At 35.6% G+C, this 21,458-nt stretch overlaps 6 protein-coding genes across 6 annotated transcripts; 2 read left to right on the forward strand and 4 right to left on the reverse strand.

The window, feature by feature from the left end:
* Window positions 1-1,572: 1,572 nt before the first annotated feature.
* On the reverse strand, window positions 1,573-3,215 carry PHYBLDRAFT_68485 (hypothetical protein; the record flags this gene model as incomplete). The annotated part of the gene is made up of 2 exons (XM_018441963.1): window positions 1,573-2,511; window positions 2,757-3,215. The coding sequence occupies 2 exons, from the start codon at window positions 3,213-3,215 to the stop codon at window positions 1,573-1,575; spliced, it is 1,398 nt and encodes a 465-aa protein (XP_018296052.1).
* Window positions 3,216-4,765: 1,550 nt separating this feature from the next.
* PHYBLDRAFT_157904 (hypothetical protein) lies at window positions 4,766-6,312 on the reverse strand. Its single transcript, XM_018433694.1, has 4 exons — window positions 5,816-6,312; window positions 5,482-5,714; window positions 5,212-5,398; window positions 4,766-5,037 (listed from the first exon to the last, which is right to left on the reverse strand). Exons 1-4 carry the CDS (start codon window positions 6,177-6,179, stop codon window positions 4,991-4,993), a joined length of 831 nt encoding a protein of 276 aa, XP_018296053.1. The 5' UTR covers window positions 6,180-6,312; the 3' UTR covers window positions 4,766-4,990.
* Window positions 6,313-6,952: 640 nt separating this feature from the next.
* Window positions 6,953-7,995, forward strand: PHYBLDRAFT_79153 (hypothetical protein; the record flags this gene model as incomplete). Its single annotated transcript, XM_018443436.1, has 3 exons — window positions 6,953-7,013; window positions 7,173-7,561; window positions 7,675-7,995. 3 exons carry the CDS (start codon window positions 6,953-6,955, stop codon window positions 7,867-7,869), a joined length of 645 nt encoding a protein of 214 aa, XP_018296054.1. The 3' UTR covers window positions 7,870-7,995.
* Window positions 7,996-11,016: 3,021 nt separating this feature from the next.
* Window positions 11,017-15,144, forward strand: PHYBLDRAFT_40545 (hypothetical protein; the record flags this gene model as incomplete). Its single annotated transcript, XM_018440147.1, has 9 exons — window positions 11,017-11,130; window positions 11,415-11,507; window positions 11,689-11,967; window positions 12,146-12,233; window positions 12,369-13,384; window positions 13,478-13,715; window positions 13,833-14,249; window positions 14,365-14,854; window positions 14,953-15,144. The coding sequence occupies 9 exons, from the start codon at window positions 11,017-11,019 to the stop codon at window positions 15,041-15,043; spliced, it is 2,826 nt and encodes a 941-aa protein (XP_018296055.1). The 3' UTR covers window positions 15,044-15,144.
* An 816-nt stretch (window positions 15,145-15,960) lies between these two features.
* Window positions 15,961-18,380, reverse strand: PHYBLDRAFT_79150 (hypothetical protein). The gene is made up of 10 exons (XM_018443435.1): window positions 18,140-18,380; window positions 17,986-18,089; window positions 17,759-17,848; window positions 17,559-17,691; window positions 17,294-17,484; window positions 17,086-17,174; window positions 16,907-16,999; window positions 16,628-16,822; window positions 16,398-16,528; window positions 15,961-16,312 (listed from the first exon to the last, which is right to left on the reverse strand). The coding sequence occupies exons 1-10, from the start codon at window positions 18,367-18,369 to the stop codon at window positions 16,096-16,098; spliced, it is 1,473 nt and encodes a 490-aa protein (XP_018296056.1). The 5' UTR covers window positions 18,370-18,380; the 3' UTR covers window positions 15,961-16,095.
* A 171-nt stretch (window positions 18,381-18,551) lies between these two features.
* On the reverse strand, window positions 18,552-20,555 carry pkaC9 (protein kinase A catalytic subunit). The gene is made up of 7 exons (XM_018440146.1): window positions 20,381-20,555; window positions 19,970-20,138; window positions 19,595-19,858; window positions 19,388-19,513; window positions 19,049-19,202; window positions 18,895-18,972; window positions 18,552-18,807 (listed from the first exon to the last, which is right to left on the reverse strand). The coding sequence occupies exons 1-7, from the start codon at window positions 20,508-20,510 to the stop codon at window positions 18,679-18,681; spliced, it is 1,050 nt and encodes a 349-aa protein (XP_018296057.1). The 5' UTR covers window positions 20,511-20,555; the 3' UTR covers window positions 18,552-18,678.
* Between the last annotated feature and the right edge of the window lie 903 nt (window positions 20,556-21,458).

Here is a 21,458-nt window from a genome sequence, read left to right on the forward strand (position 1 = left end):
ACACAAAACAATAACTTATTTACACTGTGAATTATCACTTTGTTTATATATATATATATATTTCTGGCAAGAGTCAATTGAATTCAATTGAAGTTTTGATCCAAATAGCTAATCTATAACAGTATCAAAAAAGAAGCTAAAGATCATCTTGACCCTTGATTGTCTTTAAATCATCACTCCCCACCTTTCAACCTTTACCTTTTATTGTTTTACCTTCCACCCTCTCTCTCTATGTTTCTTATATTTATCTATTTGAACCAGGCTAATAATAATAGATAATAAGACAGAAATCCAAATTTATCTATCTTGTTTTATTTTTTTTTTAAAAAAAGAAAGTAGCTAGTTATATTTTAAAAGTGATCTCGTTGTATTAAAACATGCAAATTCAAAAGAATGCAAACAATGATAGTAATGATAGTAGTATTAGCACCATCAGGAGCACCAGTAACAGTAACAGTACCATTATCATTATCATTATCATTATGATTACTAGTACGAACAGCAGTAACAACAACAACAACAATAGGGATAGTAATGAACACTTTTATATACATAATTTATTCTATTGGTGGTGTAGTTTCACAAATTGTACCTTTATTTTCTTTTTTAAAAAAATGATTTTATTGTTTGTGCAATACTTCTTTATCATTTCCTTCCTTCCTTTTCTTTTCTTTATTATTATAATTATTTAATAATAGAATATAATATAATGAAGGTGTAAATAGAGGAAAGAAAGGATAAAAGACGAATAAATATTTGGATATGTTATATATATATAAATTTGTGTTAAAGAAGAAGAGAAAGGTGGTGATTGAGAAAACAAAAGGACTAGCATAATAATAATGTCAATACAATTGAAACAAGTCAAATGAAAATAAAAATAAAAAGTAAGCTGTCCACATTTGAATCTTCAAAGATAAATGAGACACCAGAAATAGAAAGAAAAGACAACACAGAGGATTAATACATCAGAGAAATAAAGGTAAAAACAAATATGGGAAATCCAAATAAATAAATATATATATATATATATATATATATAATGTATATACATATATAGAAAGAGAAAGAGGTAGAGAAAGAGGTAGAGGTAGGGAGGTTGGCAAAAAATAAAAAAAAATAAAAGTAAAATAAAAAGGGCAGAAGAAAATATTGCATAGAAAAATAAAATAAAATAAAATAAAATATATATAAAGCATAAGAATCTCATCAAATAGAAAAAATAATAAATAAATAAATAAAAAAAAACCTCCCCCATCTGTGAATCTCATCAGTGTTATTACTCGTCTTTGTAACTAACAAATAATAATAATAATAATAATAATAATAATAAAAATAAAGAGAAAAAAAAAAAGGCTCCCAAACTCCATCTCTTTCAAATGTCCCAAGGATATATACATACACATACACATACACATATATACTTCTTTTTCCTTTTTAGGGAATATTCCTCTTTGCCTGTAGGTTCAACCAAAAGCCAAAAGAATAAGAGAGAGAGAGAAGAAATAAGGGAGGAGAAAGATATAATATATAATATTATAATGATGATAATGATAATGATGGTAATAGTAATCACAGTTCATTCCCAAAAGAAGGGTTGGGCATAGGCATTGTCTGGTAGTGGCCAAATGAATCGGCTGGTTGGACTTGAGATGTTATATACGACAGCTGATCTTGCCGATAGTTTAGCATATCTAGAGTATTTACAGAGGTCGCAGGAGGCGATTGCATAAAATGTCCTTTGTCTACACGCCCCGTGATAGATTGAGTATCGCCTTCAGTACCATATGAGACGATCCCAGGCAAATCTGAACAGTGCTGAGACTGACTGTACGATGAAGATGGGTATACTGCATAGGTGTTATGATGACTTAGGAGCATCGAGCTGTGTGGGGTGTGGGATGTGATGGACTGAGCAAGAGGATGGACAGGCTGCTGCTCTAGAAGTGATCGAATTGAATAGCCAGGCGACATGGTTGCTGCAGGCTGTACTGTGTGTTGCTGCAACTGTGATTCATAAGGGGTTTGATAAGAAGAAGACGACGTAGAAGGACAGCCGAGAAACTCAGGATTGTTATTGTTGTTACTCGAGTTGTTATGTGTGTGAGTATGGTTGTTGGAATTGTGGTTTGGATTGCTTGGATTGTTGGTCTGGTCGTAGAGGTAGTGGCTTCCTGTGTTGGGATCGCAGTTATTAAAATACGGTCGATCGAGTGGCGATGCGGCTGATGGAAGACCAGAGTAGTAATAAGGTGCGGATTCATATCCAGATTCAGCAGAGGGAGGCCCAGGCGAAGATGAAAATTCACAGTCTTCTCGGATAGATGGGGCCGTATAAGCAGCCGATTCATGGCCGAAACTGTTGCGAGCATAGACCTCGCGAGGACTGGATGTTCTGGACGCAAACATAGTAACACTGTGTCCACTTGTTCTTCGAGTCACACAAAACGGACATTGACGGACGAACCTAGCAACCAGTTCTTTAGGGATCCAGGAATACCGTTTACGAACCTACATTTGACATTGACAAGCAAAATAGAATAAATAAATAAATAAATAAATAAATTAATTAATTAATTAATTAAATATAATATAATATAATTTTAAAGAATGGATAAATTTTTAATTGAAATGAAGTAAAGTAAAGTGAAATGAAATGATATGATATGAAATACTCATACATATACAGGTACATGTACAAACAGGTACATGTACAGACAGGTACAGGTACATATATACATATATATATTGCTTACCAATGCAGATGTCTTGTCTCGACCACCATGGTGTGCTTCTCGATGTGCTTTGACAAGGATCTCATAAATATCTTCCTTGACAGCAACCGGCTTGTTGTCATGGCACACAAGATCAGTCGTCCCAGGGTGAAGTGAAAACATCTTTTTTACCCAGAACCGAAATTGAGCCGTCGAAATTGCCGTATTTCTTGGATCGTTGAGAACCTGCTGAATAAGACTATATCGGTGGTGGTCGACCAGAGCCTTGTCCCGTTTCTTGGGGCTCAGGTTGTTGAGGTAATCGGCGATAATTGCCCCAAATTCCTTGATAGTCGGCAGCTGGTCTTCGTCGTCTAGAGAATCTTCCAAGGAGCCATGGTAAGTGTACAGGCGATTGTCATCGAATCGGTATCCAGAATAAGGATGGTGGTGAAAAGCATGAGGCGAACAATAGTGTGATGGAGCAGCAGAGGTAGTCATAGTGTATATATATATATATATCTATATCTATATATATATTTATATGTATGTACGTGTGTATTTATATATTTATATTTATATATATATATATATATATATAAATATAATTATGTATGTATTTATGTATATATATATATATATATGTGTGTGTGTGAGAGAGAGAAAGAGAGAGATGGTGTATGTATTTATGTGTATATATAGGTGTATATTTGTACAGTTATGGAGATATATAAAAGAAGAAGAAGAAGAAGAAGAAGAAGTATAAATAGAAGAAGTAGATAGATAACAATAAGAATAAAATAAAAATTAAAAAATAAAAAGAAATAATTGAGGTAAATAGACAAATAAATAGAAAAATAAAATAAAAAAAAAAGGGAAAAACAAGAGAAAGATTATAATAATCAGAACAAAAAAAAAGCTTAGAGAATATAGAAACAAAAGAAGGAGTTTTTTTTTATTTATTTTTTTAGTTGTTATATATTGATATTAAAATAGGCGCGAAAAGGATCGTTTTGGTGACCTAAGATATGCAGTAGTAAACTGCTGCAACCAATTCTCTAGGAATGGTGATATGACTGAAGTTAGAGTTGGCAAAGAAATAAAGACACATAGCCATATTTATTCATGCATTCAAAAACAAAAAACAAAAAAGTTCATGCAGCCGCACGGCCCCATTGTCTATAGATGTTACTTACGGATCGGATATACTACAGAGTAAAATGTATGTATATTTATATAAAAGAGGGGCAAAAGATAAAAGGGATAAGTGGAGGGAAGGGGTGGGTTTGAAGAGGAGAAGGAGAAAGAGCTAGTGGTGATGATGATGGAGGTGATGGAGTGGGGGAGAAAAAGAAGTGTTGCCTAGAGACTGAGTACATTGGACGGCCAAGTGAGGAGCAAAAAACCAAAAAAAAAGAAAAAAGAAACAAGGCTTTACTTGTTTTCAATCTATTTTCATTACTAGTATTCTTAATATTCTAGGTATGAATCAGAATTATACAATACAATGAAAACCAGGCATTTCTTACCGTCCAGAATTTAGTATTTATTTATAATACGATATTATATTAAATTCATTGTGGGTAATAGACTCAATAAACTCACCTTTATTACCGTTGATCACATAGTAAAGTACCTATAAGATACACCAGTAAGTATCATTTCGGCAATTATTCTAACAATACATGAGACTTTCATAAATACTTGCACAAATCGTACATTATACATTATGTATACATCATATATACATCATATATACGCTATATACATTATGTATATATGTACATACATATATATATATATATCGGTATACATCTTTACAAATACTAAACGTTATATGTATTTCAATCTGGCCTGTTTTGAAAATTTGCCATCGTAATTTACTAAATAAAGAAAGTATTTCTACATGTATATATTTATACACACCACACACCACACAGTACATAGTACACAGTACACAACACAAACTATATATATATATATATAAATATATTTTGTAACTGATATTATTATATTCCAATTGCACATATTCATAAGGGTCAACCATAATTAATTTCACTCCAAAATAAATTCCCCTGTTTTATTGTATTGTATTATATCTTATTGTATTTTGGAAATTTTGTTTTCTTGTTGCTAGGAGAAGACATAAGCAAAAAAAAAAAGACAATTCAGGAGACGGTTGCCAAGCATAAAGACTTTAGTATAATATTGGTGCTTATAAATGTATGATTGTAGCCACTATGATACATACATATCGTTTTTTTTGTTGGGTTTTCTTAGGAGTTGATTGGTGTAGCCAAATTGTAGACAATTGCACCCTGGCCTAGTAATAATAATAATAATAGTGTTAATATTAATATTAATGTTAACGTTAATGATAGTATAACCATTAAAAATGTTAGAGAATAGTAGAAAATATAAAATAAAATAAAATAAAATAAAATACCCTATTGGACCAATATGCACAACAATAAAGATACACATCTCAGAAACTTACTGTAATCAATACCAGGTTCACGCTCATAAGCTGGTGGAAACAGTCTCCTCTTCTCTGCATAATAAGTGTCTCGCTTGTCACCCTCTCTGGCAGCGTTGTAGGTCAAATAGACTGCCACACGAGGCTTGTCAGTGGTATTGTCACCACTACGATGGGCCAAATAAGCCCCAAAGATCAACACAGAGCCCTTGTTATATGTATAAAAGTATATAAATTGATAAGAATCCATTCAGTAAATCAAAAAAAAAGAGTTTGGTTAATTTTACTCACAGGTCTACAATGTACAGGGATCCAGGTCTGCTTGTCGCACCATGTTCTAGCAATTGAACCGTCATAGACCTCCTGAGGAAGAATACCTTTCTCAAAAGAGTTCTTATGGGACCCAGGAACAACCTCAAGACAACCATTGGCAGCTACGGTGGGATCAATAGTGAACATCACCGTCATATGGGAAGCCTGTCCGAACTGTATAAAAGCTGGAGCATCTTGATGAGGAGGGAATCCTGACACAATTAAATTACAAAAGTTAAATTAAATTAAATTAAATTAAATTAAATTGAATTGTATATAGTTAGAGTAGACACCAATCTACTGAGATACTCACCACCTCCACCTGGTAGCTTGTAATTCACCTTTTCCTTGAAAAGCAAGTAATCTTCACCATGAAGCTTCTTGAGGATAGTAAACAGACGTTCGCTCTTCACATAGTCACACATTCCCTGATGGAATGGAGTGAAATTCTCGGTACGGCAGAGTTGATCCTTCCCAGACACAGTGTTGCGCTCATAGTACTGCATCCATTTACCCTTCTCCTGGCCCCAGCCCTGAAACTGATTGCAGTATCCAGTCAGAGTGGCATGTTCGTCGGCAGAAAAAAAGTCTTCGATCAAGATAAAGCCATCATCCTTGTAGCTCTGGATCTGTTCTTTAGTCAGATCGTAAGGTATGACGTTGGGCTTAACAGTCATTATTAATCAAGATAGATAAGAAAACAAAAATAAAGAGGCTGTGGTTTGTATCTTTCTTTGGTTTCTTGAGAAAGTCTTTTATGTGTTCGATTGAGTGAGTGAGTGATTGATATTTATACTTCACTTATCCATGTGTAATGGTCTCTGATTGTCTTAATCTCCCACTAAAGATGATTCACAACCTTATCTTATTTATACTCCCCCAACCCTTTTTTTCTTTTCTTTTCTTTCTGTTAATTGACACGGGTTTTATTATGCTAAAGGCTCTATATCATTAACGTAATCTATACATACGCAGAAAGATAGAAAGAGTAACAATTCACACACACACATATATATACACAGAATCTCATGTTGCAGAACACCACGTCGCACATGTATCTTGAAGGCGTTAGATGTAGTACGCATTAGATGGTTTATTCCCAGGATTGGATATCGGGACTACAAGAGCCCTGTCACAGCTTTGTCAAAGTTCAAAGTGGAGCTTTGATGTTGTAGTCCGTGGGTACGGACAATAGGTTTTTTTTTTATTCTTTTTCTTCTTATCAATTTGTGTGGCCACCTATATTGCTTGAATGATCATTATCATTATTATCATTAGTATATTTTTCTAAAGCTTATTTGACCTTTTTTTTCTCTTTTTCTTTTTTAGTGTAAGGATTTTTCTCCAATTATAAATAAATATAAATATAAATATAAATATATATATATATATCTCATACATTTACCCTGCTTAAAGAAGAAGCAAAGCAATACCAATTTTTTTTTATATTATGGATAAAAGTACCTTTGGCTCTGTAATTGATGCCGTCTTTAAGGTCCTGATAGACGGAAGTAAAAAAGATTATATTGGAGAAAAGATTTCTCAGCTTGAGCATAGTCTCCAAGCTGCAAATGGCGCACTTGAATCAAGCAAGTAATTCCAAGAATATTATACAAACATACATATATATGCAAATACTAAATATTCACATTGATATCTGTATCTATTAGATGCTGATGATGAGACTGTGCTGGCTGCATTACTGCACGATATTGGCCAGTTTGTAACCTCTCCTGATCACAAAGAAATGCTTTTTGATGCAGCTGCTCTTACTGATCTTGATCCTGCTGCTGCTGCTGCTGCTGCTGCTGAATCTTCTGCCTCTGTTTCTGGGTCTACTACTGCTATTAACTTGAATACCCCAAATAAGAAGAAAATCAGCGTGGGCGTCACTGGCCACGAACGGATTGGTGCAGAGTACCTCCGAAGTCTCGGTTTTTCGGAGAAAGTTGCTGTCTTGGTCGAGGCTCATGTGCCTGTGAAGCGGTACCTCACCGGCAAATATCCAGAGTACTACGATGGATTGAGTGGTGCAAGCAAACTGTCACTGAAGTACCAGGTAAGATATTAAATGCAACCGAGAAAATAATAATAATATATAAAAATGTATTCTCCTGTTGTACTTTCAATACTAGCCGAAAATATTAATTACAAATATATAATTACAAAAAGGGGGGACCATACACGGCTAAAGAGGTTGCACTGTTTGAAAAAGATCCATTATTTGAATTAAAGGTCCAAGTGCGCCAGTGGGATGATGCTGCCAAGGTTGTTGACCTCAAGGTTCCTGGTCTGGAATACTACAGACCAATGGCAATTCGACATCTTGAGGAACAGGCCAGCAATCGATGTTCAGTTGTGGTTTGATATCAAGACCATCATTATTATTGTCATTTCTTTTGTTACTAATTAAATATTATTGCCTTTAGGATATACACAAAAACATTAATAAAATAAAAGTTGAGATTAAGGATAATAATCCAAACCAAGGACATTCTTTCATTTCATTCACCCATGAGTATAGTGTCTTGTTTAAAAGAAGCTGTTTCAAGAATTTCTATTTTCTACACAGCATTATTCATATAGATATCAAACACATCAAATAAACTACCCCTCCAATCTCATCCCCCCTCTGCCACCACAACCACAATCTCCAAAATAGGATACAAATATAATGCAACTGATTAACAGTAACAATTCCATAAAATAAAAAAAATAAAAAAATGACTAATTGTTACTTGTCCAAAAGAAACAATTTGCTCATTCTAATAGATAATAGATAACAGTCTGCTATTCTTATAATGATTCACGTCCCAAACCAGATCTAGTTTGACTATCCCATTTTTACCCTTAAAGAACTAATGTATATAGTGGTAATAATAATCTATAATGGTATGCATTACAACCAAATGCATAATGAATTATATACTTGCTTACTTTCTTGTTTGTTTGTTTGATTGCTTTGGATATTACACATGTATTTCGGTATATTGTGCTTATGTTGATATCTTTGTCCCTGTATTAATTTATCAGCACAACTCAGGTCCTTTCATTTCCATGACGCGAATTTCATTAGAAAAGGTGCAAGCAAACAAAGATAAGCACACATCTTTGTGAGATCCGAGCAGGATGACTCACAGCATTAGATGTGACAAAAAAAAACATATTTTGAAATATCCAAAAACAGACCATTTCTCCATTTCCTTCTTGTTGATATTCTTGTGAGATGAATATTATTTTATTTTATATATATATATATATAAAAGAAGTAAAATAATAATCATAATAATCATAGCCCGATTTTGATACCCGATCTTTCTTTTGGGGGGTGGAGAAAAAGAGGGGGAGTGAAGAAACAAAAAAAAAAAAAGGGAAAGGGAAAGAAAGGTGTCATTCAAACACTCTCCCCCCAAACTCTACACCATCCCTACCCTACCCACAAAAGGAAAATAATTAAGGTAAAATAAAGATGCGAAATTATGCTTTGGTGTTTTATTTTATCATTCATCTGTATCCATAGCAGAACTAGCAGTAGTAGTGTCTGTATCCACCTCATTCTGCAGGGTTGACACATCTTTCTTTAGAGGCGCCTCAAAGCTTACATCACAATCCATTTCAGAAGTTGCCTCAAACGCACATGCTTGCGCATCAGGATTCTGATCCGGATTAGCTTCAATAGAAGAGCTAGGAGTAGAAGTAGTGGAAGCAGTAGAAGCAGTAGAAGCAGTAGAAGCATCAGCAGCAGTAGTTGCCACCACTACCACCACATCACCTGTACCTTTTTCATGCTCATTCGTGTTCATTGGAATACAATCTTCCTTCTCCTTCTCCTTATCCTCCTTTGGCGCGTTAACCTCAAAATCTTTGTCGGGCACAGCTGTTTTGTCTGTGTCTGTGTCTGTGCCTGATGAGATTTCTTCTCCGAATTGGCCGTCCTCTTCCATGCGTTCTCCTTCTTCCGCCACTAGATTATCTTTCTTGGTACCTTCTTCTTCTTCCTCTCCCTCTTCCTCTTTGTCCTTTTCTAATAAATCTTCTTCCATTGCTTTTTCCTGTTCTTGTTCATCGTCCTGCTCATGTCTTTCTTCATTTTCAAATCCAATTGGCTCCAGATCTAGTCCAGAAGGCATATCCTGGGCCGGGAATACAGAATCGGCCTTGCCATCTTCTTTATTGTCTGTGTCATTTTCTGAGAACTCTTCCCAAGTCGAAGTTACCAAAAGAACCTAATTTATTCCCATTATTAAATTTCTTTGTTAGTTTAAATTTCATATGCATTTATACTATTTCCCTCCACCCAAACTTATATATAAATATATCTTACCTTTTCAATTGCTCTCAAGTATTTTATAAACATTTTGTAATGTCTCCGAGGTTCAATCAAGAGCTCACACAAACGTTGAATAGTAAATGGTGCTCTAAATAGTGTAGATATGGCTGAGTTTCGATCATTATCACAACCACTTCTTTTCTCTTTCTCTCGCTCTTTTGAATATATATATATATATATTTATGCATATGCATATGCGTGTTTACAAGTTTTCTTCTTTACCCCAAGTGATGATCAATGCTGTGAACAATGGAAGTTTTTAGAGTTTCAATGTTTGACTTGCTCTCTGATCCAGTTGTTCTTTCCATGATTTCGCAATACTACAGGACCCACTGTAGTATCAACAGCCTTGTCATTGTCACCTTCATCTTGTTTCTCTTTCTCTTCCATTTATATACATCTCTATATTTATTCTTCGTTTATTTACCTTGAGAATTGCCTGCTTGATTATCTCTTTTAATTCAGTCCAGGGAACTGTTAATGTATTCGTTTTGGCAGTCTGTTGGATGTTCAAATGGGCTTCAATATTGTTGAGATGATCTCCAATTTCGACCAAATCAGACCCATTTGTATCTTCCTTTGGTTTTGTGGGCAATTCTTCTGGTCCAATCATTCTTTCGTCATCTATCGAGTCATCGCTTGCAGTAGCAGTAGGAGTAGCGGTCGTAGTAGTTGTAGCTGTAGTAGTCGTATCTTGGGTTTGGTTCTGAGTTTTTTGATCAGCAGTTATTACATCTGCTGCTGTCGGTGTTGTTGATGTTGTTACTTCGGACATGATGTATCAAAGAAGATGCATCCGTACCTAATCAATTCAATCCAAACTACTAAAATAAATTTTTAAAAAAAAAGGAACCAAAAAAAAAAGCTTAAGTGCGTCATTGATACGTGTGACGTCCTTTTTTTCCTTTTTTTTTTTAAAAAAATGGTTTCGCTTTTGAAAGACTAAAAACCCACATTTTGTTAAGCTTTTTTTTTACCCTTTTTTTTCTTATACACTTTATTATATTATATTATATATTGTATTATATATTGTATTGTATTGTATTTTATTATATATATATAAAAGATACAAGCATACAAACATACATACATACATACATACATACATACACACACATAAACGCATAAACGCATAAATACATACACATACACACACCGAAAAGGAATAATATTAATAGCTAAAGATGTCAGACGTAGCAGTATCTCAAGTGTTAGAGGCACTATCTGCTCTTTATTCCTCCAGCAATTCTCAAGCCAAAAAGGAAGCCAGTCGATGGTTAGAAGATTTTCAGAAGCAGGTACCATGACCAAACAATAAATAAAATACGACAAGCACAAAAGCACAAAAGCACAAAAGCAAACATACACACACATATATATATATAAGAAAAAGAAAGAAAGAAAGAAAGAAAGAGTAATACCTACTGCGCCAAAGACGACAATATACATATACACACACATCGATACATGCATCTATAAAAACAGTAATAAGAAAGGAATCTCTTATGTACCTTACATACATCACACAACCATAAATACAAACACAAACAAACATACAAACCTATCATGCCACTCTTTTTAGCCAGAGGCATGGACTGTAGCAAACTACCTCTTGACAATGGAAAACTCCAACACAGAAACCCGTTTATTTGCTGCTCAGACACTCAGACAAAAGGTTAAGATTATATTATATTACATTACATTTAACCTTTATACATCCATACCTCTAGCCATTCAATTAAGAAAAGAAAAGAAAAACAAATATCTATACACGTTTATTAATTAATACGAATTAACATTGAATTGCGGGTTTTCTTATTCTTTTTTTTTTTTTGTTAAATCTCAAACCATTTCAGATTACATACGATCTGCGTGAACTCAATCCTGAAGCTCGCCGTTCATTGCGCGATTCTCTTGTGCAACTCTTGTGGGTTTCGGCCACAGGCTCCAAAGCTATAATGGTGCAGCTCTGTTTGGCAGTAGCAGACTTGGCCATTCAGTTTATGGAGTGGAACACAGTTGTACAGGATCTTATTGCCAAGTTTGGCAAAACACCTGAAAGTGCAACTTGTCTACTGGAGTTCCTTAAGGTGCTTGCAGAGGAAATGACGAGCAACAAGAGAATCCCACTTTCAGTAAGTACCGTATATATAAATATATACATATACACACATAAAATACATATGTATATTTTTGATAAATTAAAACGCTTTACATACATATATATATACTGGCTGAATAATTTCATTTCTTTTTTAAATAATCATAAATAAATAAAAATAATTTCATTTCTTTTTATCTTGAAAAAAAAAGGATAAAGATGCTCAGGCAAGAAGCGCACTTCTCATCGAGGGAAATGTCCCAACAGTGATGCGCTTGTTGGAAATGTATATTCAATCAAGTGGTAAGAGAAATGAAACAAGGAAAAATAAAATAGAGAGAGAGAGAATCAAAGTATATATATATGTGTGTGTATGTGTGTGGGGGGAGGTATTTATGTAAATGGAATTAAAAGATTCCTATTTTGTTCCGTTAGCTGGTAATCTCAAAATCCAGGAAGAGGTATTCCAGTGCCTTTCGAGTTGGTTGCGTACAGGAGATGTGGATATAAGATTGCTGGAGACTAGCCCTCTTTTGGCTGCCGCATTCGAGGGACTGTCAAATGAAGAACTGTTTGATGTTTCTGTGGATGTGGTGTGCGAGATTATTTACGAAACAAAGGACGTTACCGAGTACAGATCTCTCATCGAACGGATCTACCCCTTGTTTGGTACCTTGATTCAGCAGCTCCGAGAAGCAAAGGCAGACGAAGACTCTGACAAGGTGCGCGGCTATTGTCGCATGTTCGTCGAGGCTGGCGAGGCCTACGTGCTGCTGATTGCCCAGCACCCCGAGTCGTTTGGAGTCTTGCTGCAGGGTATTAGTGAGTGTACAGCATACGAAGACCTCGACATTGTGCCAATGACATTTAAGTTCTGGTACGAATTAACCAACACCCTGAGCACCGAATCCTACAAGCCTGCCATCCCGGCCCTGGTGGGCTACTACGATTCCCTGGTCGACAGCATCATCAGACACCTGCACTACTCCGACGACGTCGAGGAGATGTCGGCCAAGGATCGAGATGACTTTAGAGACTTTAGACACCAGATGGGAGATACTCTCAAGGACTGTTGTAGAATAATGACCCCTCAAAAGTGCCTGTTGAAGCCGCTGACCTTGCTCACACGTTTGCTCACCCAGGCAGAAACACCACCAACCTGGCAGCAGATCGAAGCCCCGATCTTTTCGCTGCGTTCGATGGGATCTGAAGTCCCGAGTGACGAAAACGAGGTGATGCCCCAGATTATGGAATTCCTATCCAAACTACCAGATCATCCCAAGATCCGCTATGCGGCCACCTTGGTTATCTCCAGATACTCTTTCTGGACCCGTCTTCATCCAGAATACGTAACATACCAGCTCAACTACATTTCTGCTGGATTTGAAAACCAGGAAGTAGCAGCAGCTAGTGCACTTGCATTAAAGCATCTTTGCAAGGATTGTAGTGAGGTAAAGAAAAGAAAAGTTTGATTTGATGGCTTGAATATTTTTTTTTTCAATTTACTAATGCTATGCATATATTCAAATAACAATGATTCATAGTTGCTTATTGACTTTGTTGGACAACTCCATCCTTTCTACATCAACATCGTACGAACCTTGCCATTCAACGACATAATTGAAGTGACTGAAGCCGTGTCACATGTAATTTCTGTCATTCCTGCATCAGAGATCCTAAATGCACTCAAGTCTTTCTGCTTGCCTATTGCCCAAGACTTGCATAGCATTGTTGCCAAAAACAAGAACACCATCACTCAAAATGAAATTGCAAAGGCTGGGGGTAAAGTAGTAAATACAAGCATTACAAAGAAACATAAAAGAAAATGACAATAATATTGATTGATTTACTTGTATATCTATTTATTACCTCCTCCTCCTCAAACAACAACAACAAAAGACTTATTGGAACAGATTGCCATCTTCTTTGAGATTATTCGCCCAGAAGATATACCTGTGGGTGCACCCCATCCTTGTGTGGCCTTCTTAAATGAACTTTGGCCTGTATTTGACATGTGCCTGAGCAACTTTGGAAGCGAGCCAATCATTGCCGAGCCCTTGTGTAGATGCTTTAGAAACTGTATCCAGTCCTACAAACTTCATTTTGCACCTCTGTTGCCTTTGCTGATGGAAAGATTGGTCGGTGGATTTGACAGCAGTAGACTGGGTGTGTATCTCTGGGTGGCCCACAAACTTGTCAGAGAATATGCTATTGAGGGAACCGAAAGTGTCACCGTGTGCTTCCAGCTTCTCGAAAGTCTCAGTGCAACGGTCTTTACTACATTGAACGAAAAGAAATTTGAAGAAATTCCTGATGGTGAGTGTACTATTTTATTAATATTACTACTACTATTATCATTATTTAGATACCTAAAAAAAACATAAATGAAATGAATCGTTGTTTTCTAATTGAATTTTTATATATTACTTAGTCGTGGAAGAATACTTTAGACTTACGAGTGCTTTCTTGGATTGTGCACCAACCTTGTTTGTACAAAGCCAATTGATTTCGCCAGTTTTCCAAGCTGGACTTGCAGGACTGTCTTTGGAAGAAGTGAGAGCCTTGACAGCCATTATATCCTTTTACCGCCACCTCTTGTCCATCGACCTGACAACCAGCGAACTCGAAAAGCCCGACACTCCCCTGACAGCATCTACCTTGACCTTAAACACCGAACGGATCATCAGTCTGTTCAGAGAGTTCGGAGGTGATTTTGTTCGTCTCTTGTTCGATGGAATGATCCATCACTACAGCTGGGAAATGATTCCTGATGTTGCGGCCACAATGAAGTCCTTGGCACAACTGATGCCTGTAGAGAGTGCACAGTGGATGGTGGCTGTTGTCAATGGGTTCCCTGAGCAGCACATGTCTGCCTCTGAACGAACCGAATTCTTGCAGGACTGGACAAGGCAAGTATACATGTCATAGATACATAGATATATGTATTTGTTTAGGATGCCTCTTATATATATATATAACCAATGAATTGAGTTGCTAACATATTCTTTAATTTCTTTAGAGCTATCCAAGAGAAGCAGTGGGTAAAAGTTAGACGTGTCTTGTCAGACTTTGTATCTCAGTATAGAAGACGCAATACAAACCGAAAGTAAAGTAAAAGATATAAAAAATACAAATACAAACAATTACACACACAAAAAAAGGATTCTCCAGACTGTTCAATATAATAATAAAAGCACATGTTAATGCTCGCAACACTTTGATAAAAGATATGTTTCTCTTATGCTATAAAAAAGTAATAAGAAAAAACAAGACTCAAAGATCTCATACTTCTCAATAATATAATAGTCAATACTAACTTTCATAATATAGAAGTTATGATTGATGTTAAGTTAGAAGAAAAGTAAAGCTTTGTAAATATCAAAGAAGTATCCTGTTTTAATAATGTGCTTTTATTACTTTTATTTTGTACTCCTTCTGTATATGAATATTAAACGACCGTGACATAATTTAACGCGGAGAAACATTGTCTGAGACTATTTATAAAAGATGTGTTTTTTATTTGCTAACTCGAGTCGATTATTTGCAATTTTAAATGCGTGTATCTATAGCAGAATACTTTATTAGAGTAGCTGACTAGTAAAAGTTTTATTTTTAGGAAAATCTTTTGAGGTGTATAGTGTCAACAGTCGGATTACTGGCTTCCACTGTCAAGTAATACTAATTTTTTCTCCCTCCGAGTTTTTGTCGGTATTATTTATTGATTAAGTCGCCGCGATGTACTATGCGGTTATCGAAAATATATTATGCAGTTGATTAAATAAATTAAATCAAAGAAAGGGGAAGTGAATAGTGAGGGAGATACAGTTTGCATCGATTGGGAGTCCAAGCAATTGAACAACTAACGACAATTTTTGAGAATTTAAAGTAAATTACAATACAGTCATTGCTCAATTTAGTGATGGCAATGTTACTTTACTTCTTCCAACCACATCATCAAATTGAGAATTGACTGTATAGAATGGAATACTTATAATATTTTGTGTAATACCGAAATATATATTACTTTCATACAAGGTCAAGTTACATTGGTTACTTTATTTTACAGAAAGAACTCTAATTCTAGGTATAATGATAATGTTAGTGATAATTATAATGAAAAAGTATGAAATTTGTGTCTAATTTGCTGTCATCTTAATCCCTCTTATTTCACACGGCTGTCTGGAATCGAATTTAGACCACTCTCAGCAGATAAGAAATTCATGTCTGCAAAGTCTGCCGCAAGGCTTTGGACATCACTGGTTTGGTTAATTACAAATAATACCAAGCCTGTCAATAAAGACGCAATCATGAAAATAATATCTGACCATCGCCGAAAATAATCAAACTCAATGTGGCCAAGTGATGATGACACCAAATAACTCAAATAGAAAATAAAATAAAATAAAATCCGTATCATTCATCTGTTTTTGATTGTGTACCAAAGCAAGGCTCTCGAATACTTACCGGTAATCATAAGGAAGACTTGTTTGCATCATCAGCACAGAGCTAAGGAAGTATAGACCCATCATATGTGCCACACAAAGTAACAATGTACTGGTAGATATAGACATTTTGTTTGACCAGGAGCGCATAATCTAAACACACACACACACACATATATATATATATATAGTTAAATATTTGGAAGTTAAATACTAATATATGCTTTACATATATGCATTTTATATATTTACCCTCGTCAAGATCTGTAAGAATCCTCGCACAGAACCAAAAACAATTATACCAGCAAACCAGAAACTAAGCTGCTGGGACCAAAAACTTATGTCAAGCTTTGATCCCTCTTTATCAAAATGGCTGATCATCAAAGATATCATATTTGTAATAGGATCATTAGATCCAACTCGTCGTGTAATAACATTGAAAGATGTCTTCAAAAAAACATATTTACATATATATATATATACAGTCCAATATTATTATCAGCGATTTAATATATTTAGGTGGTAACTTACCACTATAAGCCGATATACACAATATACCGTAAAAACACTTCCAACAAGGTTCCAACACTGCCCTTTCCAGGTTTGAGAAAACTGGCTTTTGACCTGTAGGCATAAAGCTATTTAGAAGACAATATACGTATATACGTATATATATATATATGCATTGATATTTGATTGTGTACACTAACCCTTGCTCTTGCTAGTTCCTCTAGATTTGCTTTCATACTTGTCGCTAGCCCTTCCATTTGTGATATCTCGATTTCCAGCTGATCAAGCTCTAAAAAATTTCAGATGTGTCAGGCTTGTTAATTTTGAAACAGCAAAAAAAAACCCTCTCTCCAAAAATAAAGTGGCTCGGTTTTCTCCTCTCTTCCTCCTCCTCCTCCTCCTCCTCACCACGAGTATTTGTCCGGTTCATAAGAGAAGATATCCATTGACTCATTTTACTCGATGAAGCCTTTGTCTCTGGCTGTTGTTCTTCAGACTGACTTTGGAGTTTCTTCAATTGCACACTTCTTTCTTGGATCATCTTTTTTGTTTGCTCATAGGCATGCTCTGCAATACTATAATCACGCTCGCTAACCTGCCTTTTTTTTAAAAAAAAATTCATTTCGAGTTATTTAATCATAATGTTTGTGGTATTAATCGTGGGCAAACTCACTTTGTGTAGGCTGCCCAGGTCGTATATGGTGTATTTACTACACCGAAACCAGATAGGGCAGCAATCAATGTGATACCGATTATACTGACACGGAATATGCCAATCTCCAACCAGGTGTAGCCCGATGTATCACCTGTGAGGATTAAATATTCATTTATATATTTTACACATTAAATTTCCTAAAATAATAATAATATTACCTTGAGAAATGTGTCCAATGTGTTCAAAAAGATACATATATATTATCCACACAAATGTAGTAGTATATGCTGCTGATTTTGTTCTCCAACCTATAAAGTATATATATATATATATATATATATACACAATTTTTGTCAGCTATAACTCGGGTAATACTCGCCACAAAACACTCCCCTGTGTATGTAGCTTATTATTTTAAGGCTTTTAACAATCTATTTTTTACTACCTCGGCTGTGCCTCAAGAAGGTATAAACCTGATACCAGGGTATGACAAGAATAACCAAGATCAAAAGCACATTAAGATTCCATTGCCAATAATGCCATCGTGTCCTGACTAAGAGGTTAAATGCCATTGATCCAAGCTAATTGAAATGTCTTACGTCTTTGAAAACACATTGCTAATTTCTGCAAACACAAGCAAGAAAAGAGTACATGAGCAGCTCAGGCTTATTGCAAAGATAATATGGGGTCCGATGAGATTGTTTGTGAATTGTGTAAATGTAGAAGGCGGTACATAGCCTTTGAATAAAAGACGTGTGGCGAGATTTGTGCCCAGGGTGAGTAAGATCAACTGAATCAAGAGAATGATTATGCCATCGATTAGTGACATTATAATCTGATAATATACAAGAAAGAGAGACAATTAATGCTGTACCCCTAAAGCCACTTGATATTATTATTATTATTATTATTTTATTATTATATATATATATTTAATGTGTATGTGTATCAGTGTTTGGTCAATGCGGCGGACATTAATAAAGAACATTCATTTCTTGTTTTGTCTTTACAATGTTGGATGAATTCAGTAATTTATTCCAGAATATCAAATGCTATAGTTATATATATATAGAAAAATGGATGGGTGTTGAAGAATGGAAAATATGGATGGGTTTCTATGAAGAGATATACTCGAGACTTAAAAATTGATGAATAGATCCTTGTATTGATCTTGGTCAGAGGTTGGAGCCTCAGCTTCCTCGATTTCTGGATACTTTTCAAAGTTACTTGTATCTCCTGGATGACGATAGTTGGGAATTATGGGTGCCTAATAAAATAAATATTTAGATTAATACATTCATTTCTAATTAGGTTTTTTCTTCTTCTTCTTCCAAGATCTTGTCCTGTTCTTTACCGGCACGCTTTTTTCCAGTAATCCAATCCAGTCAACACCTCGAAACCACTTGTGTCTTTTGACATCTTCAGATCCTGACTATAAAAACCAAATTATTTCAATTAACAAAAAAAAGTATAGGAAACCTAATGGAAATAATAATAATAGTGAGTACCTGTAGATTGCCCAATCGCTTGTTACGATCGCTAACAAGAAGCCGTTTGAGCAAATCTTTTGCGAGCAAATCAAAGTGTCCTGGGAAGAGAGGTTTTCCAGCAAGGATCTTTTCATAGATCCCAAAAGGACTTTCATCAAAGAACGGCGGGTATCTAATAAAATGATAATAATATTAGCACATTTAATACATAGGTATTGATTTGCACTATATACATGTATGTATATGCATGTATGTATGTATGTATGTATGTATGTATGTATGTATGTATGTATGTATGTATGTATGTATGTATGTATGTATGTATGTATGTATACATATATGTAATCAACACATTACCCTGCCAACATTTCAAAGATCAAAATTCCCAGTGCCCACCAATCGACGGCTTTGTCATGGCCTTTGCTTTGGATAATCTCAGGCGCCAAATATTCTGGTGTGCCACATAATGTCCATGTCCAAGTTCTGAGTAGTTTAACAGTTATTAGGTATATTACTCATTCACATACGATGTGTATATTTGCACTTATTTTCTAAAGTACTTACTGTTCTTCTACTATCTTTGCAAACCCAAAATCGGTAATCTTAATGTGTCCTTGATAATCTATCAAGAGATTCTCAGGCTTCAGATCACGATAGATTGTATTCTTTGAATGAAGATATTCAATTGCCAATACGATTTCAGAAGCATAGAATCGTGTCATATCGTTTGTGAAGCGACCTGCTTTGCGCAAATGAGTGAACAATTCACCGCCAACCACATATTCAAGCAACATATAAAGATTGACCGAGTCTTGGAAGACGCAGAATCTAAAGTAGAGTGTAGACATAGCATGAGCCTCCCTCCTTTTCCTCCCCTTCTTCAACCCAGCCTAGTCCCCCTTTTTTGCCACATGTAGTCTCGTGCATATAATCACTTACAGATCAACAACAAATGGAAATCGAATAGAGGCAAGAATGTTCTTTTCAGACATTATGTGCTCAACTTGCTTGAGCTTGACCACTTCTGCCTTTTTCAAGACCTTCATGGCATAGAATTTATTAGTCTCATTAAATTTTGTCAGATAAACTCTTCCAAAAGTGCCTGTGCCTATAGTTACATTAATTAATAGGTTGTTAGTATGTAGTGAACGACTTTAAGAGACCAAAATATGTACCCCCCTTTCCCCTACCTCTCTCTCTCTCATTATTATTATTATTATTATTATTATTATTATTATTATCTTAATGCTGGTCATGTACACACATTGTGTACACAACACGTAGATATTCTATGTTAACTATTCCTATTATTATTACTTTCTTTATTTTATCTTATTTTATCTTATTTACCTAATGTATCCAAAAGCTCAAAATCTTTTAGTTCAAAAGAAGGTTTGGCCACATATACTGGAGACTGGGTGTGAAAATGCTGTAGTCGGTTGATTTGATGTTGTATTCCAGCCTGGTGTGCAGCTGGCATTCGAGGCAGAGGGTTTTTGATTAATAACTGGCCAGAAGTCTCGCTCGATTTCTTTAGTGAGTACTGTAACGCACCGGCCGGCTGTGGTCGAGAGCTATTGGGATACCCCATAGGGTTAGTTGGCCGGGACTGTGGCATTGTTTCGCTGAGAATAGTTTTTTTGAGGATTGATCCAAGCTGAGGCTGTTTGCCCTTGTCAACTTTTGGTCGTTCGACGATAGGTTCCATAATGCCAGTTGTCCGGTTAGAAGGTCCTCCTGTTACTGCGGTAAGGTTTGTTGGTGGTTTGGAAAGGACAGATTCGCAACGGGTAGTTTGGAATTGTAGCGTCGGCATCGGCATTGGCAGCAACCAAGCAGGTAAGAAAGGAAGAAAAGAAGGGGCGAAGATAAGTAGAAATTCGACAGGATTGAGGACAAAGGGGAAAGGGGAGTTGTGAAGGGGTTGAAGTAAAAGAGAGAGAGAGAGAGAGAGCGAAAAAAATTGAGTATACAAGTTATACAGAAAAACTGTAGCCTGACTTACATGGAAGGTCGTACACATTCACATTCACATACATATATACATACACATATACATACACAGTATAGAAATTCGTACACGACAGATAATACAGCTAGAAACATAGAGAAAGCCGTGATGAGAAGCTTAAAAGCCACACAGTACTCCTTCTGGTTTATATGAAAAAGGCGACATTAAAAAGGAGCATGGCCAGACTTATGAGGGTTCCAATCAAGGTCTCTTTGAAATTGCATATAACGTTGAGTAGTGTGTTTGTGAAACTCAGTTTCCATGGAAAAAAAAGTGAAGGCCAACCCCCCATGTAACGAACCATCGATACTTGCTCATCACCTGGGGATCTATGATATCCCCCCCCCCTGGAGATTTACATGATAAATATTGGGACGAATACATGATTGGGAAGATCGTTAAAGTATATAAAGCATT

Source organism: Phycomyces blakesleeanus (assembly GCF_001638985.1).
Source record: "Phycomyces blakesleeanus NRRL 1555(-) unplaced genomic scaffold PHYBLscaffold_4, whole genome shotgun sequence".
NCBI classification, from domain to species: Eukaryota; Fungi; Mucoromycota; class Mucoromycetes; order Mucorales; family Phycomycetaceae; genus Phycomyces; species Phycomyces blakesleeanus.